Source organism: Rhinoraja longicauda, chromosome 2 (genome assembly GCF_053455715.1).
Source record: "Rhinoraja longicauda isolate Sanriku21f chromosome 2, sRhiLon1.1, whole genome shotgun sequence".
In the NCBI taxonomy this organism is placed as follows: Eukaryota; Metazoa; Chordata; class Chondrichthyes; order Rajiformes; family Arhynchobatidae; genus Rhinoraja; species Rhinoraja longicauda.
The window spans coordinates 93741609-93767202 of NC_135954.1; the positions used below are offsets into that span (position 1 = coordinate 93741609).

General features: G+C 41.1%; 1 protein-coding gene across 1 annotated transcript in view; it reads right to left on the reverse strand.

The window, feature by feature from the left end:
- Window positions 1-830: 830 nt before the first annotated feature.
- Window positions 831-25594, reverse strand: part of rheb (Ras homolog, mTORC1 binding) — a 73699-nt gene continuing 48935 nt past the window's right edge. The window contains exons 3-8 of the mRNA XM_078424423.1: window positions 22996-23063; window positions 14469-14551; window positions 11656-11712; window positions 11520-11567; window positions 9470-9551; window positions 831-2217 (exon numbers count right to left, since the gene is read on the reverse strand). Of these exons, the coding sequence (XP_078280549.1) occupies window positions 2125-2217; window positions 9470-9551; window positions 11520-11567; window positions 11656-11712; window positions 14469-14551; window positions 22996-23063 (431 nt within the window). The 3' untranslated portion in view covers window positions 831-2124. The remainder of the gene's footprint in view (window positions 2218-9469; window positions 9552-11519; window positions 11568-11655; window positions 11713-14468; window positions 14552-22995; window positions 23064-25594) is intronic.

Consider the following 25594-nt stretch of genomic DNA (forward strand, 5'->3'; position numbering starts at 1 on the left):
AAAACCTATTGCAAGGTTTAAGAAAAATTTAGATAGGTACATGGATAGGACAGGTTTAGAGGGATATGGCCCAAATGCAGGCAGATGGGACTAATGAAGATGGGATATGTGGGCAAGTTGGGCCGAAGGGTCTGTTTCCACGCTGTAAGACTATGACTGTGTATTTTGTAAATAGCCAAAGATATTGTCTCCAAACCAAGTGGGCAAAAATGCTCATAACATCGGACAGCAAAGTATATTCAATGGAATAATTCTATGTTGAAAAATCTCAATATTTTATTGCTGGCAGCAAACTACCCATATTAATGGAGGATGTTGTATATCCTTGTACAACGTTCAAATGTTGCACCCTTGTAATTTGCCACTAATTTGGGGGAAAAGTCAATAATTTTTATTTTGCAGTTAGTTTTCTCACCAACTTCAAACACGGACTCCAATAAATGCAACCTGTGCAATGTAGACACCCCAAGCAACTAATGTGAAGAGATATGGAGCGATCAGTGGAACTGACCTCATTTGACTAGTGTTTCAAAGGTGCCCCCTCAACCTTTCCGCTTTGAGCGGCTCATTTCCAGTCATGAGCTCAAAGTTTCAGTAGAATTAGGCCATTCGGCCCATCAAGTCTACTTCACCATTCAATCATGAACGATTCATCTTTCCCTCTCAACCCCATCCCCTTGTCTTCTCACCATAATCCCCGATACGCTTACTAATCAAGAATCTGTCAATACCCGTTAAAAATATCCATAGACCTGGCCTCCAGAGCTGCTCGTGTTGCCATGACACCAACTCAAAATCAAGTCACTCAATTAGTTGTCATTCAAATGAGGTGAAATTAAAATATTTTTATTGCATTTCTGACCAATCATAGCAACATTTTCATCATGTGTTGTAAATTGCATTGCCCAAGTGTACAGATCAGTAGGAATTGCAACAAATTTACACTAGAGACAAACTAATATTTCATCTTTCTTTAACTTAAAACACAAATATTTGCATTTCTGCAGTTGAACAAATCTCATCTACCCAAGGACTAAATCCCACTTAAATTACCCTGTATGTAGAAATTACAGTTTATGATTGAATAGGACATTACCAATCCTTCAGTGGAGTTTGCAGATTGAGGAAAAAGTGAGAAACCAATTTGGTTTTGCTAATGTTACAGAATGGAAATTAAAAGGCAGTCGGTCCATGTGAAGATTTATGCACCGGTCCCGATGCAATGTAATTACTGAAGGGCGATGGGCTTAAGAATGTAGATTATAAGGCAATAGTACTACTGCAGATTGTCAACAACATTAATCACGTTATGTTTTGGAGAGGAAAAAAAAAAATCACACCCAGCTGAACGTCAATTTCATAAATATATACATTTCGTTGCATTGCATGTTAGAACTCCCAAATCTCAATTTTGACTGCTGAAACCCCATTGAAATACAGTAGAAACCAGCACGCAGTGAACTACTGTCTTCCAATTCATGAAGGTTGGTATGCTTTAAAAAAAAGTACACTAGTTAGAACAAAAAGCAGATGTCAGTCAACGTTAGGGTCCCGTGAGCTGCTATCAGAGCAAGAACAAAAATGTAAGCTCATAAATAAAACCCAATCGATTGTTTTTAAAATACCTTTGTATAATACAGAAAACCTGGTATAAACAAAAGTTTTCCTACAATATATTTCTACCAGCAAGTATTAAAAACAAATCAGTTTGCTGCTAACTTTTATTTACAAGTATACATACAACACATGAGGAAAAACACTGATATATCCAATCCCGTGTGTGAATAGTAGTGTAACAATATGCACGCTTTAAGTTTACAATCTACTTCCCAACTGACATTCATACTACATGGATAATGAATGTTGGCAAATGACTACTCATTGCTCGTCAAGAAATACAATGTACAATTCGAAAAATAGGAATTGCTTTTAAGTATTTTTTTTAAACGCAGAAGTGAAGCCATTTGCAAAAAGGGTCAGAATTCAACGTAGTGAGGAAAGAAAAAAAGGAAGTCTCTGACCATCTGTAGAACTGGTAGAAAGAAAGGCAGAGTTTTTTTTATTTGAAGGGAGAGTGGCAGGAAGCCTCTTCAAGTAAAGCAGTTTCGGTGTTGTCTTCAGGGCTCACATTACTGAGCATGAAGACTTTGCTTGCTGACAGCCTCCATCTGCCCTCTCTGCCTCCATGATTATTCGCTTAAACACCTCAACTGCGGTCTGAAAGAGGAGAGAAAAAACATTTAAAGATTTCCAGTGTTCATTTGTAGTCTCTGGTCGAGGAAGATTCTTGCTTAAAATTAAACCTTTCCTACCCATCGTCTTTTACATGTTGTTATTGTACCTGCCTCATTGTACCAACCAAAACTCATCTCCAAACTCCTGGACATGGGAGGTCAGCACTCCCCATCTGCAACTGGTTCCTCAACTTCCTGACGCATCAAATGCAATCAAGACAAAACATCCACCACGATAATTCTCAACATTTGTGCCCTGCAAGGCTGCAATCTCAGCTCCTTTGCAATATTTCCTATACACTCACAACTGACTGTAGACTTTAGATAGTGTGGAAATAGGCCATTCGGCCCACTGAGTCCGTGCCGACCAGCGATCACCCCGCACACTACCCTAGATACCAGGGACAACAATTTTACACCAAGGCCAATTAACTTACAAACCTGCAGGTCTTTGGGATGTGGGAGGAAACCAGAGCACCCAGAGAAAGCCCGTGCAGTCAGAGGGAGAATGTCCAAACTCCATACAAACAGCACCTGTAGTCAGGATCGAACTCTAGTCTGAGGCAGCAGGTCTACCGCTGCGAACTGTGCCGCCCACAGATTCTTGCCCAAATACAGGGTTTATGAGGTAGTGAAATGATAATTCAGAAACATGTTCAAATCAGTGGTTTATGGCAGCACAGTAGCCCAACTGGCAGAGCTGCTGCCAAATAGCGCCAGAGACCTGGGTTCAATCCCGACCTCAGGTGATGTCTGCGTGGAGTTTATATGATCTCCCTTTAACTACGTTGGATTCCTCCAGGTGCTCCCGTTTACATTCGCATCCTAAAGGCATACAGGTTGTAGGTTTATTGGCCGCTGTAAATTGCCCCCAGTGTGTAGGCAAGAGGCAGAATCTGGGGGAAATTGATGACAATTTGGAGATGGCAAAATTGGATAAGATTAGTGCAGGATTAGTGTAATGGGTGGTTGATGGTCAGCGTGGACTCAGTAGGCGAAAGGGGCCATTTCCATGCTGCATCTCAGCACAGCAGAGAATTTACATTGTTAATCAAACAAATTGAAAATAAAAAGCTGGCATCAGACATAGCAATTGTGAAACGCAAGCCCTTTAAGGAAATGAAACCAGCTGCCCGTACATCGGTTTATTGTCGCTAGAGTACAGCAATGTCAACTCAGCTGCTTCCCACCAGAAACATGCCAGCAAGCCTGGTTGTATGAAAGGGCAGCATAGTGGTAGGGCTGCTGTCTCTCAGTGCCAGTGACTTGGGTTCGATCTTGACCTCGGGTCTCTGTGACTACGTGGGTTTCCTCAGGTGCTCTAGGATTCTCCCACATTCCGAAGACGTGCAGTTTTGTAGGTCAATTGGCTTCTGTAAATTGCCCGTGTACGATGCAAAAGTGGGATAAGATGGAACTATTGTGAACAGATGATCAATAGTCAGCATGGATCTGGTTTCTCTAAACATGAGGTTTCTGACAAACACGCTATTAGGACAGGGAATGTAGAGACAGACCATGTGTAGACAGATGGGATTCCTTCAAATTAACATCATGGTTAGCACAAACATCATGGACTAAAGGGTCTGTTCCTGCACTGTACTTTCTATGTTCAAGATTAATTATGGATATTAAAGGGATATTTTTAAGGCATAGATTCTTGATTAGTATGGGTGTCAAGGGTTATGGGGAGAAGGCAGGAGGGAGAAATAGATCAGCCATGCTTGAATGGCCGAGTGGACTTGATGGGCCTAATTCTGCCCCTTTCACTTATGACATCAGCTTAAATTCAGTACCATAAATACAGGCTTTTTCAGATTCCCCAGTATTAATTTTGAATGATGCTAAATGTGACAGCCTTTGTGACTTTTAATGCAAAATTAAGCCAGTCAAAACTTGCCTTTAAACTGGAGGTGGTTCTTAAATTTCCAAACCTCAAATTGCTGGGCGTTGCAAATATGTCTGTATAGCAGCAATGAATCGGCAGCCTCACTGACGTGGCACTGGGCCACGTGATGATTTGCTTAGGCTTTGCAATGAAAGGAAGGTTATTGCTTTTCTCAACTTCGGCAGACTAACCTTTCCCCGTGAGCTGAAGGAAAAGAGAGCTGACTACAGGCTTGCAATCAGTCACAGACATATAGAACAGAAATGGGTCCTTCGGCCCAACCCATCAATGCTTGCCATCCACACACAGCTCATTTGCCTGCGTTTTCTTTACATGGAAAAGGCTGGTAATTGTAACCATCAGGTTGGTAATAGTTGAAACGGATCTGGTACATCATTCACCTGATCCACTATGAACTAAACGCAAATCCAGAACCATCAATTGCCTGCACGGATTGGGAACAACACTAGAAAGGAACTGCAGATTCACTTTAGCGTTTCTCCCCTCAACTCTCAAACCTGTGAAGGGTCCCCACCATGAATTTTACTCTTGGAAGGCGACTGAATGAAAATGACCCAAAAAAGTATCTCAATGCGAGATTTAGAGGCTCGTGGTGGAGGTGAAGTTAAGAACAGATGGAGAGAGTAGGGGGCTTAGAAATGTGAAACTAGGATTGGTCCTTGCTGTGGTGGCAAAGTTTACTTTAGTGAAACAGGCCCTTCGACCCACTGAGTCGGCGTTGACCAGTAGCGTTCCAAATCAGTTGTGAAGTGAAGATTTGGAAACAAATTCCACAAGTCTATTCGAAAGTTAAGCCTCAACGCGATGACCTGCTTTCTGCATGGACTCGAGGGAAAAGTAAAAACAGCTGGAAATAGGATCTGTGGGGAGAACAACAGAGTTCATATATCTGGTTTACAACTATTCAGCAGTTCTGAGCCCCCAACTGTGTTCAGTATTTTCTGCCTTTCTTTGCAATTTCTGCAACTGTTTCTACTTTAGTTTAGAGATTCAGCATGACAAACAGGCCCTTCGGCCCACCGAGTCCACACCAACCAGTGATACCCATACACTAGCACTATCCTAGGGACAATTTATAATCTTTTACTGGAGACAATTAACCTACTGTACGTGGGAGAAAAACCGAGCAACCGAAGAAAACCCACGTGGTCACGGGGAGAATGCACAACTCTGTACGGCACCCATAGTCAGGATCAAACCCGGGTCTCTGGCGCTGTAAGTCATTAACTCACCTGCCGCGCCACAGTGCTGCCCCTGTTCTTTAAGATTAATTGGGCTTCATTGGAACAGTGCAAGAAGTTAAAAATGTGAGAGTTGAGTGGCAGCTAGCTGAACCATTGAAGTAATAGCAACTAGAATCTCAGTGCCATCCTGTGGACTGAATGGAAGTGTTCTGCAAAGTGGTCATGCAATCTGCCTGTTTTTTCTGGACGTTGACTGCAGCATGTGAAGGTGGTTCTAGCATCAGAGCAGTGGAGGAAGCGACAGGCTTTAAGAAATGTAGGCAAGGGACCACAGAACTGAAGATAAGCATAAGAAGAAACTGCAGATGCTGGCTTATACCGAAGATAGACAAGGCTGGTATCACAAAAAGTTGGAGTAACTCAGCAGGTTAGGCCGCATCTCAGGAGAGAAGGAATGGGTGACGTTTCGGGTCAAGACCCTTCTTCAGACTGATGTCAGACAAAAAAAGGATGTAGTTGGAGACAGGAAGACAGTGGGAGAACTGGGAAGGGGGAGGGGAAGAGAGGGACAGAGGAGCTATCTAAAGTTGGAGAAGTCAATGTTCATACCGCTGGGGTGTAAGCTGCCCAGGCGAAATACGAGGTGCTATTCCTCCAATTTGCGGTGGGCCTCACTATGACAATGGAGAGGCCCATGACAGAAAGGTCAGACTGGTAGTGGGAGGGGGAGTTGAAGTGCTGAGCCACCGGGAGATCAGGTTGGTTAAGGCGGACTGAGCGAAGGTGTTGAGCGAAACGATCGCCGGGCCTGCGTTTGGTCTTGCCGATGTAGAGAAGTCGACATCTGGAACAGCAGATACAATAGATGAGGTTGGAGGAGGTGCAGGTGAACCTCTGCCTCACCTGGAAAGACTGTTTGGGTCCTGGAATGGAGTCGAGGGGGGAGGTAAAGGGACAGGTGTTGCATCTCCTGCGGTTGCAGGGGAAAGTGCCTCGGGAGGGAGTGGTTTGGGTGGGAAGGGACGAGTGGACCAGGAAGTTATGGAGGGAACGGTCTCTGCGGAAAGCAGAAAGGGGTGGGGATGGGAAGATGTGGCCAGTAGTGGGATCCCGTTGAAGGTGACGGAAATGTTGGAGGATAATTTGTTGTTTAAAGGCTGGAGTAACTCAGCGGGTTGGGCAGCATATCTGGAAACAAAAGACCAGGTGAGGTGCCGGGTCGGATTCCTCCTTCAGTCTGAAGAAAGGTTCCGACCTGAACGTCGCCTGTTCCTTCTCTCCAGAGATGCTGCCTGACCCGCTGAGTTACTCCAGCATTATGGCTATCTTTGGAGATAAGTCATCGTTTGCCTACATTTTAGAGCTGTTACTGGTGCAAAAATAAAAGCGATTAATCAGCTGTTAATATGCGTTGGAACATCCAGAGCGATTAATGGACTTTCTGAAATGTTTTTTAATACACCAACACCAGGTGTTGACAAGCACAACAGCTGTTTAATTAAAGTGACCTTGGTGGGTACAGAGAGTACACTGGCATCTGAGGATTTTAGGTTACCAGTCCTTTTATTTTAGCAGTGGTGTAGAAAAGTTGGGTATGGAGGTCTGTGCCCATCTCCTCTTCTCTTTGGCAGTCCCCCAGGGATCACGGATGACTTGGTTTTCCCTCAGTTCTGCAGGTTCTAGGATGGATGGACCGTTGAGGGCATTTAGATTCATTACTGTCGCATGTACCAAGGTACAGTGATCAGCTTTGTTTTGCAAACTATCCATTTGTGTTCAGTTTTGGTCACCATGTTATAGGAAAGATGATATCAAGCTGGAACGGGCACAGAGAAGATTTGAGGATGTTGCCAGGACAAGGGCCCGAGCTTTTGGGAGAGGTTGAGCAGGCTGGGACTTCTTTGGAGCACAGGAGGATGAAGGATGATCTTATAGAAGTACCCAAAACCATTAGAAGAATAGATCAGGCATAGAGTCTTTTGCCCAGAGTAGGGGAATCAAGAACCATAGGACATTGTTTTCATGTGAGGGGGTATAGATTTAATAGAAACCCAATGGGTAACTTTTTTAAAAAACAAAGTGTATGGAACGAATTGACGGAGGAGGTAGTTGAGGCAGGTACCTCCATAACTTTTAAGAAACATTTGGACAAGTACATGGATAACATAGGTTTAGGGAGATATGGGCTAAACTTAGGCAGGTGGGACTAGTGTAGACTGAGCCTGTTTCCACACTGTATGACTCTAAACAGATTAGATATACTATACATAGATACAATCAAGACAAACTCCTGTACAAAGTGCATATTCTCCATGCACCTTTTTCCACCTCTTCTCTTGGTGAGATTGTTACTTTTTACTCCCAACCCCCAAAGGCTGCAACAACAACCTGGAAATTTCGTGGAAATTTCTTGCTGTGAGAGAATTGAGATTGGTGGGTCTGTTTCAAGACTCTGGTGTTATGCATGTTTAGATTTTTTTGGTTTGGACATACAGCATGGAAGCGGGCCCTTTGGCCCATGCCAACCATCGATCACGCCTTCACACCATTTCTATGTTATCCCACTCACTACACTGGGGGAAAGTTTCAATTGCCAATTAACCCAATAATTGGGACGCCTTTGGGATGTGGGATGAAACCAGAGCACCCGGAGGAAATCCACACGGTCACAAGGAGAACGTACAAACCCCACATGGACAGCACCCGAGGTCAGGATCAAACCCAGGACTCTGGCACAGTAGGCAGCAACTCTACCAGCTTAATCACTGTGCCGCCCCACGTGGTTGATGTGGCCTATCCACAGGCCATAAATAAAGCCTGCATGAGGACCGAGGACAAGCTGTTAACATTTTCTTATGGCAAAATGATTTGGAAGATTTTGTAGAGTCAGTAGTACCTCTCTAGTGCTTTGATGTAGCCCCACGTACCCCAACTGTAAAGGGCATGGTTCACTGCTGCCCAGATCATCATGAGCTGGCACCGAGTTTGAGGTCTTTGAGTACTTTTCCTTACATGGGCAAATTGTTGTATAGAGTTCTCGCACAAACTTCCTGCTTTTAGCTCTCTGCACATTAAAAAGCTCCCATAAATCATAGAGCCACAGAGATATCGCACAGAGGCAGGCTCTTTGTCCCAGAGTTTCAGTTTGACATTTGAGCACTTTTCCACGAGATGGGCAAAGACTGCGAAGGTAAGTTTGTGTCCAATTATGATCTTTTGTTAACTGGGAGGACATTCTCCAAATAATTTACCCTCGATAGACACAAAGTGCTGGAGTAACTCAGCATTATCTGTGAGTTGAAAGGAACAACGACTTTTTGGGTCGAATGCCAAGTCTTGCTACTCTTGCCATACAAGTGGATAGTTACAGATTCACACCCGAGATGGCTTCTCTGACAATCCAGATTTGGGTTTCAGTGCAGAACTGGGAAGTGTTGCAGTACCTGAGATGCAGTATTTCAGACAGTGTGTTAAACCAAGACTTGCTCATCTATTCTATAAAGCATCTTACAATACTTTATGTAAAACAAGGAAGCTCTGCTAAGATGAAAAAAGGTAAAGTGCTGGAGGAAGTAGTGGGTCAGGCAGGATCAGTTTGGGCCGGGGCCCTTTTTCAGGCTGAAGATTGAGCCTGAAGAGCTACAAGGAACTGCAGATGCCAGTTTACAAATAAAGCCAGAAAGTGCTGCAGCAACTCAGCAGGTCAAGCAGTGTCTCCGGAAGAAATTGATAGGTGATGTCTCAGGAGAAGGGGACCAAACGCAAAACATCACCTATTCATATTCTCCATAGATGTGCCCTGACGCACTGAGTTCCTCCAGCACTGATTTGTTGCTCAAGAATCCAGCATCTGCAGTGTGTGTCTCCAGCTCTGCTAAGATGCCATAAGCAATATTAATTGACAAACAGCCATGTAAAGAAAATCAAACCCTCTAACCACTTCTCTTGTGCGGGCAACTGCAATGCAGAAGCAGACTGCCTTATTTCCCTGCCAGAAGATTGATGCATTTTAAAAGTACTTCAGTGAAGAAGCACTTTGGGATGGTCCAGCTGTAACCTCTTGTCACTGAAATCCAAACTGAAATCATACAGTTTAAATACAATATTGCTTCATATCCATTAATCAACTTTATAGTCCTCACCTGATTCTCTTTAGCAGAAGATTCCATGAAGGCAGCACTCCAGGAATCTGCTAAGCTTTTCCCTTCTTCGAAACTGATCACCCTAAAAGCATTTTTTTTTAAACATGGAAAAATCAACTATTTGCAATTGTTGCATGGATCAGAATGAAAATGATCAGCAAGATCCTAAAATACTTTTATGCCTTCTGTAGAAATTCAAAGGAAAATGAAGCAAATCCATTGGCAAAAAAATCATGCAAATTTAAATATCTGCTGCAGATTACTGCAATTGAAAAGGGCTTGTCCTGAAGCAACACCGTGTGCACGTATGTCATGATTTTCTGTGGCACTAACATCCTTAGCTCTTTTTCGTCGGATATGTGAGGATAAAATAAGATGCGTCTTCAAAATCTAGAAGGGTTAACACTGTGACAGACCAGTATCAAATGATTCAAAGTTCCAAAACCCTCTTTTAATAATGATGCCATATTGTTCTAATAGTGCACATCAGTTAAAAGCTTTCCAATGATATATTGAGATTAGAGAAAAGATTAAACATATGGAAATTTATAGCATTCACTCAATGACCAATTTGGATCAAATGAAATTCCAATAGAAACATAGAAAATAGGCCATTCGGCCCATCGAGCCAGCACCGGCATTCATTGTGATCATGGCTGATCGTCCACAATCAATAACCTGTGCCTGCCTTCTCCCCATATCCCTTGATTCCACTAGCCCTTAGAGCTCTATCAAACTCTCTCTTAAATCCAACCAATGATTTGGCTTCCACTGCCCTCTGTGGCAGAGAATTCCACAAATTCACAACTCTCTGGGTGAAAAAGTTCCTTCTCACCTCAGTTTTAAATGGCCTCCCCTTTATTCTAAGACTGTGGCCCCTGGTTCTGGACTCGCCCAACATTGGGAACATTTTTCCTGCATCTAGCTTGTCCAGTCCTTTTATAATTTTATGTTTCTATAAGATCCCCTTTCATCCTTCTAAACTCCAGTGAATACAAGCCTAGTCCTTCCAATCTTTCCTCATATGACAGTCCCGCCATCCCAGGGATCAATCTCGTGAACCCACACTGCACTGCCTCAATTACAAGTATGTCCTTCCTCAAATTAGGAGACCAAAACTGTACACAATACTCCAGATGTGGTCTTACCAGGGCCTATACAATTGCAGAAGAACCTCTTTACTCCTATATTGAAATTCTCTCGTTATGAAGGCCAACATGTTATTAGCCTGCTTCACTGCCTGCTGTACCTGCATACCAACTTTCAGTGACTGGTGTACAAGGACACCCAAGTCTCCCTGCACCTCCCCCTTACCTAACCTAACACCATTGCGATAATAATCTGCCTCCTTGTTTTTGCCACCAAAGTGGATAACCTCACATTTATCCATATTATACTGCATCTGCCACGCATTAAAAGGGGAACTTAGCATAATGTATCTATAGTATCTTTTACCGTGGTGTATTTACAAAATTCATGCTGTTGAAAATTAATATTAAATTAATTGAATTAAAATTTCCCATTAACTTCTCAGTTGTCACTTTACACAATTGCCAATAACTGTACAGTTAATTTCTAAAATGCATGTCCTTTGGTATCATCCCTCAGTGTAAAACAGAGAGCTGCATGTACAAATCTAAGCAGTTTTCCATAATACCAGAGATGATTTAACGTATTTCTGGCAGTCATTTCTTGGCAAGCAGGCTCAGTAGTTGAGAGGAAATGTTAGCTCAAAGTGGAGAAGCCTGCTGCAAACTCCTTCAGATTATTTAAATCAATTATTTAGGACAATACCAGAGGTATTAAAGTCTATACAGAAGTACAATGCATGCTGGCATCTTCTGACTTCATTTTGCACGGCCACTGCAAGGGCTGGCTGGTGGTCAACAAGAGAAAGATCTCCATTTTAATGGTGGCCATGTGCACGTCAATGATTTGTTTTGGGATGATCATTTTGTGGGTTTTTGTTTACACTTGAGAATCTTCAAATGAAATGGTTATCACAATTTTTGCACACCGATTCTGAACTGTGCCTGCAATCACCACTCACCTTTCCATATGTAGATCCTTCTTGTTTCCAACCAACATAATGGGCACTCTACAATATAAAAAAAGAAACAAATTTAGACTGAGGTAGAAATAAAATCTGGAAAAAAGACTGAAATTTATGTTTTTAATTTACTTACTGAACTTTCCCCACCATATCCAACAATTTTTCGTGAATCACTTTGATCACCTCAAAACTGCAGACATGTTAAGAAAAATAGAATTATTACATCTGGTTCGAGTCAAAAGCAATTATCATATGCACTATGAACAGAGCAATGAAATCTTGCTGCTCTTCAGGCTCATTAACAAAATAAATATACAATGAATAGTGAATTTATAGATATATAGACAATAGGTGCAGGAGTAGGCCATTTGGCCCTTCGAGCCAGCACCACCATTCAATGTGATCATGGCTGATCGTCCACAATCAATATCCCTTGATTCTGCTAGCCCTAAGAGCTCTATCTAACTCTCTTTTGAATGCATCCAGTGAATCGGCCTCCACTACCTCCTGAGGCAGAGAATTCCACAAATTCACAACTCTGAGTGAAAACGTTTTTCCTCATCTCAGTTCTAAATGGCCTACCCCTAATTCTTAAACTGTCGTCTCTGGTTCTGGACTTCCCCAACATCGGGAAGAAGTTTCCTGCATCTAGCGTGTCCAATCCCTTAATAATTTGATATGTTTCTATAAAATCCCCTCTCATCCTTCTAAATTCCAGTGAATACAAGCCCAGTCGCTCCATTCTTTCATCATATGACAGTCCCGTCATCCTGGTAACCAAATCCTACCCAATTTGAAGTCCAAGCCAACAAATAATATAACCAAAAGGCACAAAGTGCTGGAGTAACTTAACAGGTCAGGCAGCACCTCTGGAGAACATGGATAAATGTGATGTTTCAGGTCGGGACTCTTCTTCAGGCTGATTATCAGGAGAAGAAAGCTGGGAAAGGGGTTCACTGCTCCCCCTCCGATTCCTATTGCTTTTTTACATGCTCTCTTCCCCCCCCCCCCCCCCCCCCCCCCACCCACACACAATCAGTCTGAAGAAGGGTCTTGACCAGAAACGTCACCTATCCATGTTCTCCAGAGATGCTGCTGGACCTGCTGAGTTTCTCCAACACTTTGTATCCTTTGCGTATTAACCAGCATCCGTAGTTCTTTGTTTCTACAATATAAGCCTTTAGTGCCTACATATTGTGCCTTTAGTTACCGTCATTTCAATATCACCATTTAATTTGATGTCCCTTAATTGTAAAATGCAAGGTTGCTCAAGAAAACAGTACCATTTACTTCAAATGATCCAATTTTCAATACTTTCATTAGCATTTAATGAAATATACTACTTGACTCAAATGAAAGTATGAAGTTTGACACTGCAGATTTCTGGATAGACTAAGCACAAACAAGACATGAATTCTGACTAAGCTTATTTGGAGGTTGAATGCTAAAAATGCACAGAACCAGGTGTCAATGAAGTTTCCCACTGAACTTCTCTTCACGATTTTAGTCAAATTGTATTAAAATTTTCAGTTATGATTCAAAAAAGTTAAGATAACTCGCATCCAATTATATAAAGTAATCCTTTTGAAGCCAACATAAGAATGATGATGAAACAGAATTTGGAATAGTTTCAATACTCCCATTCTGATTCAACTACACCAACGCTTGGACCACAACTCTCATTCCTGTAACAATTCATACTATACGCAAAAAGTAACTGATACAGATAATGGTTTACTTTTGATGGATGGTTTCTCCCAAACTTTAAAGATAAAGAATCTAAATTATTTGACTCGTGTTCCAGATTTAACTTAATCCGAAAGCTGGACTCCAACACTTCCAATAAATGTACTGTAAAACAACTGACTATAGGATAATTTGCAATTCCAAAAATCCTTAATATCCATGGTTTCCCATGAAACAAAGCAATTGTTTTGACGCTACAAACAAAACACTAATTTAATGCACATTTGAAAGGCTACTTTAGATACGGCAATGTAATTTTGCAGATTTATTAAAATTTTTAACAGTTTGAGTCATGCTGAAAGGTCCAACTTGTAAAATAATTTATTTCCAAATCTAGTTGCCTTTCTGGCAAATTTCTGCGTGGGCATATTAAAATGAAGAATTCATACGGATTTTTAAATTTCACAACAATTTACATTCTCGTTAATAGATGCTACTCCCACTTGCAGAATAGAATTTGGGAATTAATTTTCTCAGTTTAGTGCTAGGTGAAATTTTTTTCTTAATATTGCAATCAATCCTAACATTTCATGCAAAATGTGGCAAGGACCATTTTTCCTCAGCTTGGATTCATATTGTACACATCCTCTTCAAGCCAGGCCGTCATCCAATATATTCAAAACAGATAGCCAGATTTTCAGATATTAGAAGGAATCAAGGGATAAGGAGGTATAAGGTCAGCCACGACCTCGTTGAATGGTGATGCGAGCTCACAGAGCCACATGGCCTACTCCTGCTCATATGCAATGCAAGCCACTAAAAAAACTGACAAAGATAGAAGATTGCTATTTAACCCCCCATAAACTGTTCTTCACAAGGAGAATTGAAGGTCAACACACAATACCAGAAAGAAAATTAAAGATTAATCACGATACAGGCACTAAATACTGAAGGTATTTTAGCCTTTGCAAATGTCATTCTGCAAGATTGATTCTTTAATATGTCATACAACATTAAAGCAATTACTCCAATAATACCTTATAACCACACTGCTCAGCAATTTTGAAAAATTACCAGCTCTGCCTTGCATTAGAAAATACCTTTTCTAAAGTCGGCTATAATTTTCTGAATTATGCTGAACAATAATGAGGCAACTATAATATGGCATGCAAATTACTACCTTCTCAAGCAGAAATACACTGTTGCAAACTAGCGCGCCTAACTCGCTAAAAGTGTACAAAATTGAAGAGAAATACTTACCTTTTGTTAGATGTAACTGAATACACTAAAATGTACCCATTAATGTCAATGGAATACGTTTGAGGGAAGATAGAGTATTCATCCTAATAGTCAAAAAGACAAATATCAGGATGTCAGGCTTGACTCAGTAATGACTCATCAATATTTATTAAATTGCCAACAGTTAGACAAGCAAAGTACAAATCATGTCTTGCAATTTTACTTGGAAGGATTTCTGCATGAAAGTTCAGGTTTACTGTATAATGCAGCAATGGCAAAGCTTTAATAGAAAGTTTAATTTAATTCCATTCTTTAGGTCTTTAATCCAGTGAAGGTCCAGAAGGCAAACGTATAATTAAATTGTACAAAATATTCCAGCACATCTGCAGGGAAATGGTGTTAGGATTAATTCTTTGTTGTTCAATTCATACACGCATATATAATGTTTCCATCATAAATAAAATGGTGGATTATTTGAGTGCCCACATTAAACTCATCTTGAAATATACTAGACAGGGAAAACAAAACCGAAAAAAATTAAATTAATGCAAAAATCCAATTAAAAATGGTTCAATGGTGGTTTTATTAAACAGCTTTTGAAATGAGTGCGTGGTAGTGCAAGAGGCAATTCAAAGTATTCTACTGCTGAAGTAGAATGAGGGCTGTGCACATCAGTTCAAGAACCTGATGGTTATAGGGAAGTAGCTGCTCCCAAACTAGGTGGTGTGGGATTTCACGATTTTGTACCTCCTGCCCAATGGTTGCAGTGAAAAGAGGGCACAGCCCAGATAATAGGGATTTGTGATGAGATGCCACTTTCGTGAGGCACCACCTCATGCAGATGCTTTTGATAGAGGAGAGATTTATGTCAGTGAGTCCACCACTCTCTGCAACCTCCGTTTCTGTGCATTGGAATCGCCATGACTTAACCAGTTTGGTTACTTTCTACAGTGCATCTGTAGTTTTGTCAAAATATTTGGTGACATGTCAAATATTTATAAACTTCCGTACACCTTGCAAGGTGGCATGGTTAGTGAGTTTGAGGATGACTCTCAAATGACACTGGTAGCATTGTGAACAGCGTTGGTTATTTAAGGTTACAAAAGGATCTTGGATACAACTGGGTCAGCAGGCAGAGGAACAGCAGGTGGAGTTTAATCCAGATCAATATGTGAGGCTTTGCATTTTGGTAAAACAAACCAGGGCAGACCTGAGAGTAAATGGCAATGTCCTGGGTAGTCATAGAAAATAGTCATGGTCATACAGCACAGAAACAGGTTCTGCAGCTCATTATCCAGTGCAACCAGCTTGCCTCACTGAACTAGTCCCTGGAAATAAATTTCATTCTGAAAGGTTTGAGTTAAAAGGATAGGCTAGCTAGGCTGGGCCTTTATCCCCTGGAGCAGAGGTGGCTGTGGGGTGATCTCAGAGAGGTTTATAAAATCAAAGAGACATAGATAAGGTCAATAGCCACAGCCTTTTCCCCAGGGTAGGGAAATCTAAAACCCCAGGGTAGGGAAATCTAAAACCAGTGAGCATGGGCTTGCGAGAGAAGAAAGATTTAAAAGGGACCAGAGGGGCTTCCCCCCACCCCCATAAAGTGATGCTTACAGATAATGAGCTGCTGCAAGATGTTATAGAAGTGGGAACATTTATGAATTTTAAAACACTTGGACAGGCACATGGATAGGAAAGTTGGGAGGGATATGGACCAGGCACACGCAAGTGGGTCGAGCTCAGTTAGGTGACTTGATCAGCATGGTCAGGTTAAGCTGAAGGGCCTGTTTCATGCTGCATAGCTTTATGACTATAGTGGAAGAGATTTCAATTAAAGTCCATAATCTGGTTATCTTGCATTATATTTATACATGGTATCTTTCACACAATAAACATCAGAAGAGTAAGATCAAAGACAGAAGTGAAACCATATCGGAGTAATCGGTAGGCAACCGATGATGACATTGAAGATGTGGTTTTTGGAGATGGGTCACAACTGAGTTGGAGAATAGAGACAGTGATCAAAAAGAATAGCAGGTACAGGCAAGATGGCCAAGGGAGGACAGCAAAGAGTGTTTTAGAAGGCCACATTAAAACAATTCACTGCAGGTTGGGATATGGACAAGAGCCTTATAAGATATGGACGATAGATAAGAGTCAGTAAGGTAGTCAAAGATGAAAGTAACCAAAAGTGAATTTGGGAGATGGTGAGGGGCTAAAGTTAAATAAATTAATTGGTGTTTTGGAAGAAAAGGGAAACACTCAGACCCAAGATGTAGGAGAGAAAGAAGTGAAAAGAAATAAACTGAGAATAAGAAATGATGGGTCCCTTAAATGTGTATATTTTAATGCTAGGAGCATTGTAAGAAAGGTGGATGAGCTTAGAGCCTGGATTGACATCTGGAAGTATGATGTTGTGGCGATCAGTGAAACATGGTTGCAGGAGGGTTGCGATTGGCAATTAAATATTCCAGGATTTCATTGTTTCAGATGTGATAGAATCGGAGGGGCAAGAGGTGGGGGTGTTGCATTGCTTGTCAGGGAGGATATCACAGCAGTGCTTTGGCAGGACAGACTAGAAGGCTCGATTAGGGAGGCTGTTTGGGTGGAACTCAGAAATGAGACAGGTTTAGCAACACTTATAGGGGTGTATTATAGACCGCCAAATAGGGAACGAGAATTGGAAGAGCAAATATGTAAGGAGATAGCAGATATTAGTAGTAAGCACAGAGTAGTGATTGTGGGTGATTTCAATTTTCCGTACATAGACTGGGAATCACATTCTGTTAAAGGACTGGATGGTTTGGAGTTTGTAAAATGTGTGGATATTTTGCAGCAATACGTAGAGGTACCTACCAGAGAAGGGGCAGTGTTGGACCTCCTGTTGGGAAATGAGACGGTCAGGTGACGGAGGTATGTGTTGAGGAGCACTTTGGGTCTAGTGATCACAATGCCATTAGTTTCAATATAATTATGGAAAAGGTCAAATCTGGACCAAGGGTTGAGATTTTGGATTGGAGAAAGGCTAATTTTGAGGAGATGAGAAAGGATTTAAAAGGAGTGAAATGGAACTTTTTGTTTTATGAAAAGGATATAATAGAGAAATAGAGGATATTTAAAGATGAAATTTTGAGAGTACAGAGGCTTTATGTCCCTGTTCGGTGGAAAGGAAAGAATAATAATTTGAAAGAGCCGTGGTTTTCCATGGAAATTGGACACTTGGTTCGGAAAAAGAGGGAGATATACAATAACTATAAGCGGCAGGGAGTAAATGAGGTTCTTGAGGAATATAAAGAATGTAAAAGGAATCCTAAGAAGGAAATTAGAAAAGCGAAAAAAAGATATGAGGCTGCTTTGGCAAGTAATGTAAAAGTAAACCCCAAGGGGTTGTACAGATATGTCAATAGCAAAAGGATAGCGAGGGATAAAATTGGTCCATTAGAGAGTCAGAGTGGACAGCTATGTACTGAGCCGGAAGAAATGGGGGAGATATTAAACAATTTCTTTTCTTCGGTATTCACCGAAGAGAAGGATATTGAATTATGTGAGGTAAGCGAAACAAGTGTAGTGATGGAAATTATGAGGATTAAAGAAGAGGAGATACGGACACTTTTGAAAAATATAAAAGTGGATAAGTCTCCAGGTCCTGATAGGATATTCCCTAGGACATTGAGGGAAGTTAGTGCAGAAATAGCAGGGGCTATGACGGAAATATTTCAAACGTCATTAGAAACGGGGATGGTGCCGGAAGATTGGCGCATTGCGCATGTTGTGCCTTTGTTTAAAAAAGGTTCTAAAAGTAAACCTAGTAATTATAGACCTGTTAGTTTGAAGTCTGTGGTGGGAAAATTAATGGAAAAGATACTTAGGGACAATATATATAATTATTTGGATAAACAAGGCCTGATTAGAAACAGTCAACATGGATTTGTGCCTGGAAGGTCATGTTTGACTAATTTTCTTGAATTTTTTGAAGAGGTTACCAGGGAAATTGATAAGGGCAAGGCTGTGGATGTTGTCTATATGGACTTCAGTAAGGCATTTGACAAGGTTCCACATGGAAGGTTGATTAAGAAGGTTAAATCGTTGGGTATTAATAGTGAGGTTGCAAGATGGATTCAACAATGGCTGAATGGGAGATACCAGAGGGTAATGGTTGACAATTGTATGTCAGGTTGGAGGCCAGTGTCTAGTGGAGTACCCCAAGGATCTGTGTTGGGTCCACTGTTGTTTGTCATTTACATTAATGATCTGGATGATGGTGTGGCAAATTGGATTAGTAAATATGCAGATGATACTAAGATAGGTGGTGTAGTTAATAATGAAGTAGAGTTTCAAAGTCTAGAGAGACTTGGGCCTTTTGGAAGGGTGGGCTGAAAGATGGCAGATGGAGTTTAATGCTGATAAGTGTGAGGTGCTGCATTTTGGTAGGACAAATCAAAATAGGACGTACAGGGTAAATGGTAGGGAATTGAGGAATGTAGTGGAACAGAGGGACCTGGGAATAACTGTGCATTGTTCCCTGAAGGTGGAATCTCATGTGGATAGGGTGGTGAAGAAGGCGTTTGGTATGCTTGCCTTTATAAATCAGAGCATCGAATATAGAAGTTGGGATGTAATGTTAAAATTGTACAGGGCATTGGTGAGGCCGAATCTGGAGTATGGTGTGCAGTTCTGGTCGGCAAATTATAGGAAGGATGTCGACAAAATGGAGAGGGTACAGAGGAGATTTACTAGAATGTTGCCAGGGTTTCAGCACTTAAGCTAGAGAGAGAGGTTGAACAGGTTGGGTCTTTATTCTTTGGAGCGTAGAAGGTTGAGGGGGGACTTGATAGAGGTTTTTAAATTTTTAAGAGGGACGGACAGAGTTGACGTGGGTAGGCTTTTCCCTTTGAGAGTGGGGAAGATTCCAACAAGGGGACATAGCTTCAGAATTGAGGGACAAAAGTTTAGGGGTAACATGAGGGGTAACTTCTTTACTCAGAGGGTGGTGGCTGTATGGAATGGGCTTCCGGTGGAAGTGGTGGAGGCAGGCTCGATTTTATTATTTAAGAGTAAATTGGATAGGTATATGGATAAGAGGGGATTAGAGGGTTATGGTCTGAGAGCAGGTAGATGAGACTAGGTCAGAGAGAGTGGTCGGCGTGGACTGGTAGGGCCGAACGGGCCTGTTTCCGTGCTGTAGTTGTTATATGGTTATATGGTTATAAGGCTCTTTACAAGCATGATTCTGGTAATGGGGCCTTCAGCTCAACACTGGCAATGAATAGGAATAGCATGCTTTAAGTTCATTAACTAGGAAACAAAATGAAATGGTGGGTTAGAGGAAAATGTTTTTGGAGGAGGTTGGATGAGTTGATCTTACAGATCACATTGAAAGAGATTCCAGCTTATCTGGTCACTGATGTCATACAACAAGAGTACAACAGAGCAATAATTGAAAGAGTTGTCATTGCACACTTAAAACAGGAGCAGAGTCCACATCCCGGGTGATGTACTGGAAGGCACAGATAAGCATATAATAGGGCTTAGAATGGAATTTTCTAACTTCCGCAATGAAGTGGAGACATGTACAAGATGCTTATCTTGGGTGGGGATGCAACTGAGTGATGGGATTAAAAGTGAATTACAGTTACAAAGGACACCATTAATATATCTTAGTAGCATGTTCTCGGTACTTTGGTCAGGTCAAAAATTAGACTAAGGGAATTCATTGGAAATGCGGAGGTGTAACTCAAGTTCAGTAATGATTTACAAACAGCACAATTTTTAGAAGATAAGTCTAAACAATACATTACTATTTGGAGAACTACCTTAACAATTGATACAATTTTAACAAACTTCATTCAATGCTTTTTGATATTCCAAACCCTTTCTCCATTTCCATCCTATCTCTTCATAGAATACCAGCCACATTCATTCCTGTCTCCAAGGAACAAGAGGCCAAAATAAACCAATTAAATTAGAAAGGCCATATTATTAATGCACAATCGGTTCCATTTACATGGAAAGTGGCAAACTAGAAAAAGTTACATTTTATGATGAATCTTTCAACTATACTGGAATATAGTAGAATATTTTGCTGTCTTAGGTCAGCAGATCAAGAGCTCAATGAAATGAGCGTGACTAGCTAAGTGAATTCATTTTAACTGGCCTGAGAAACAGCAACAAATGAGCCCTCAAACTCTAAGCCTCGCAAAATGAGCACAATCAATTTAACTGTTGTCACCTTCTTGTGTAGGTTTATTTAAACTGCAAATGCCTCAATAGCAGCATGAAATAACATTTTCTATCGAAAAAAAATGGTAAGATAGATAGAAACATTAAGGAACTGAGGTGCAACCAAGAAATAATTTACAAATAATGAAACTATAAGTTTAATAGCCCTTTGTGTAGATATGACAGCTTTGAAAGGTGCTTGAATCACAAATCTCATCTCATATGAATCAAAGGTTGATTGGCTGAATAATAAATTAAAGTGTCAGGAGGCTCTTTGTCTGAGAAAGCTGTAACCCTTTGCATGCTGGTTACTCAAATAGGTGATGACAATACCAGAAAACAATGATTGCCCATCTCAGATGCACATCAGTTGCTGAAAACATAGCTTCTCTGAGCTGGTCCAGTCAAGACATTTGTCAGTTGAGGACTAGGGACGACGCAAGTCTGACCTGAAAGTGAAGCTAAAAGCTTAGAACTTTAAACTTGATTCTTTCAAGGCTATTAGTACATCAACAGATTGAGTATATCACTCATCTGCTGGAAGAGAGACAAACTCAAAATCTTCATATGGAACTTATAGCCTGGACAGATAAAAGATCAGTTCAGAGGATACTAAAGGCCACTACAATTAAAACTAACTATCCATTTCAGCACATTGATACATGGAACCCATGTGATGTACATGGATAGGAAAGATTTAGAGGGATACGGGCCAAACCCAGGCAGATGGGACCGGTGCAGATGTGGCAGTGTAGATCTTGGTCGAAATGGGTAAGTTTGACTGAAGGGCGTTTCCAAGCTGTATGACTATGATAGGAAGATGAAAGCAGCAAAGCAGACAAGACAGAAGCCCTTGCCAAAACATCAAGGATTGACCCTACTAGCGATTTGCAGTGTGAATAGATCTGCATTAGCGGAGGCCATGATGCATTTTTTTACATCCATTCGCTTTTTGGAACATGGGTAAGGTCAGCATTTATTGTCTACTCCCATATGCCATCAAGGTGAAGAATCGCCTTCATTTTCGCAGTACTTTGGGTAAAGGTTCTCCCAACATATCTGCAGGGGTCAAGGAGTTAAGAGTAGCAACCCACTTTGAACTCAGAATATGCAACTTGAAGGGAAACCTACAGGTTGTGGAGTTGTCATTCATCTGCTGTAGTGACCAGTCTTGGTGGTAGAGTTACTGGGTTTGTGGATGCTATCAGTCCAAGGAACTGCAATACATTTTGTGAATGGAGAGAAGTTGTGAATGGAGAACAATCACAGATGGTTTTGTCCTTGACGATAGTTTATTTACTGTTGTTTGAATGGCACCCATCCAGTTAAGTGGATAGCGTTCCATCACACTCCTGACTCCTTGTAAATGTTGGAAAAGCTTCAAGGTGTCAGAATGGGATTCACTTGCTTCAGGATGTTAATTTCCAAGAGCGTGTTGTCACGGTATTAACGTGGCTCATCCAGTAGTTTCTGCGCAACAGTGACTCCCAGGGCTCTAAGCAATGATTAAATCACTGAATACAAAGGGTATGTAGATAAATGGGTAAAATAGCTCTCATCACCTACAAAAAGCTAGAGATCATGATTTTTTTAATAAGGTATACCACAGTGACACAAAATAATTTTAAAAAGCTGCAGAGGGGAAGGGACAAGGGAACTGCGGAAAACAGTGGCGATGCTTGATAAAGATGAAAGCAACTAGCTGTCTCTTAGCAACACCAAAAATAAAGCTTTTGTACAGAAGCTTAATATATGGAATTGTAAAGAAATGGTAGCTCCCACTTTGAAAGAGTAGATAATAGACAATAGACAATAGGTGCAGGAGTAGGCCATTCAGCCCTTCGAGCCAGCACCGCCATTCAATGCGATCATGGCTGATCACTATCAATGATTTTCTATTGAGTGAAAAGTGAATAATGAATTTTATTCAGATTGCATTCATTTTGGTAAAAAATTACTTTCTTGCAGTAGCAGATAAGATAGACACACACTATTCAGTTTTATCCTTTTGCAGCAACCTTCTTGTCATCTGATCCCAGTAGTTGAACAGCATAGAGCAAAACTGAGTGTCATTGAAAGATGTCAGTGCAATAATAAATACCACTAGCTCGGTTGATGCGATTTTGTTTCACGACCTGCTGCTTTTGTTCAGTAACAAGTAATGCATAGAACTGGATTGTCTTCACTAATTACTACAATTATTATAACTTCATCACTAAGCAGAATTATTTTACTACATTTCACTCCAATACAAGTTGTGAAGCTCTATATGATTCACACAACACACAAATCATACTGGATATCACCTAGAACCATTCCCCTGAACCCTTACCTGTCCAGCTGTGTCCACAAGCTGTAGGTGGTATTCTTGCCCATTCACCGTGATCAGTTTAGTAAATGCTAAAAACAAAACAAAAATACAATGGTTAGTTCCCAAGAAAATAATTCTTTCATTTTGTTTAAAAAAAAGAATAAAAGAATAAAAAAGGTATCTTAATGCCTTGCAATGCAAAATTTTGAAATGTCACTGATATCCAAAACTGGACTGAGGCTTGACATTTGAAATATCACCAGAAATTCTGAAGACAAAACTCATCAAGGCAACAAGACCATAGCAATCCATTGAGACAACTAAATTTAGCAGCTTCAACAATTTCAAGGGGACGCGTCACTTTTCTAAAAAGACTCCTAGTTATAAGATTGATGGCCATCACCAGTGATATCAATATTGAGTTGGAAAATCAAAACCATATTAGTCATCCACAGGTTACAAAACCTTGACAGATAAACACATTAATATGAATGACCTTCCACAATATTATTTAAGTCATATGTACACACGTGATTTTGATACCATTCATGATAATACTGCAGAGGTGTAGTTACCAAAGGGTAATGCGTGTTTTCCAATTTTTAGACAAAAATCTACTTGTAAATGTTTACACAAACTGAAATCGTTCAGTACCTGGGAAAGCCTGTATTTCATAAATTCAAATAAGGTAAAGAAAATTCCTAAGCATTAAGATTATCAAAAAAAATCTCAATAACCTAGCACAGGAAACACCAAGGTTAATGATAGGTATCACAAAATGCTGGAGTAACTCAGCAGGTCAGGCCGCATCTCTGGAGAGAAGGAATGGGTGACGTTTCAGGTCGAGACCCTTCTTCAGACTGATGTCAGGGAGGGCGGGACAAAGAAAGGATATAGGTGGAGACAGGAAGACAGTGGGAGAACTGGGAAGGGGAGGGGAAGAGAGGGACAGAGGAACTATCTAAAGTTGGAGAAGTCAAAGCTCCTCCACTTTCATAGTGAGGCCTATCGCAAGTTGGAGGAACAGCACCTCATATTTCGCTTGGGCAGCTTACAGCCCAGCGGTATGAACATTGACTTCTCCAACTTTTGATAGTTCCTCTGTCCCTCTCTTCCCCTCCCCCTTCCCAGTTCTCTCACTGTCTTCCTGTCCCGCCCCCCTGACATCAGTCTGAAGGGTCTCGACCCAAAACTTCACCCATTCCTTCTCTCCAGAGATGCTGCCTGACCTGCTGAGTTACTCCAGCATTTTGTGATACCTTCGATTTGTACCAGCATCTGCAGTTATTTTCCTACACAAGGATAATGATATATCAACATGCTCAGCAACAGTCATGACATTTCCAGTGAATGCATGTAGTAATCTGTCAAGAAATATGATGAGTTCACCAAATTATACTATACTGCGCTACGACAATGAAGAATACTTAGCCAGAGCAACCTGACCTTCAGATGTACCAAGTTGTTTTAAAGTCACCGACATCCTTGTGTGATCATCTCAACACAATTTAGAAATGTAACAGTACAGCGATAAAGTAACAGAATAACCGTACAAGTTGTTTTTAAAAACATAGAAAATAGTTGCAGAAGGCCATTCGAGCCAGCACCGCCATTCAATATGATCATCCAAAATCAGTACCCCGTTCCTGCTTTTTCCCCATATCCCTTGATTCCGTTAGCCCTAAGAGCTATATCTAACTCTCTCTTGAAAACATTTTTTAGCAATGCTAGGCAGATAAATGTCATAGAAGGCTGAAATCCCTGTCCTTTTGCAAATACATTAATTCAGATGCAAGACCTAGTCTTCATGTGCCTTTCCCCTCGTTCACATCTCCCACCCCCGAGTCCTTATTTCTCTTGTTACAACCCCCCCCCCCCCCACACCTTTACATTTCCCCCGCCTCCTTCCAACCATATCCCACCCTCTGGCTTTACCCCAAGTCTCTCTCCGTTGCCTAACAATTAATCCCTCCCTTTCTCCCATTATCCAACACCTTTTCTCTCCTTTTCCCCACAATTGGCCTATTAGCCAATCGTATCACTCTCATTTATATCCACTTGTCGGGCTTTGGCCTGGCCCCACCTTCCTTTTCAAGTTTTTGCTCCCCCAGCCCAATCAGCCCAAGGGTCCCAACCTACAACGTCACCTGCCCATTCCCTCCCCAGATCCGCTGAGTTCCACCAACACTTCAGCTAATGTGCAAGTTAGTATACAACGCAAAATGTTTCACATAGAAGATGGTGCCCCTGTGTGCAGTTCTCCACTGAACTGTGCTTTAAATTCCATTGTGGTGAATCCATTGCCAAGAGAAGCATGTGAGCAACTACTGTGTCAAAGGGCCCTGGATCCCAGCCATAAGAAAATTATTCTGGCATTAGGGGATGCAGCTTATTTAATTTCCAGAATAAAGGTTTTTAACACTGAAGATATTAGGGCAGCTAACATTAAGAGGGCAATGGAATATAAAAATCAGAATAACACAAAGAATATTATGTTAATAAGGTTTTCTAATCATGCATCATTAATATTGATGATTTGTTAAACGCAGTCTGCCCTAATTGTATTACAGGCTAGTGCTTACTCCCAAAGGAATGCAGGCAGAGTCATGGATGGAAATAG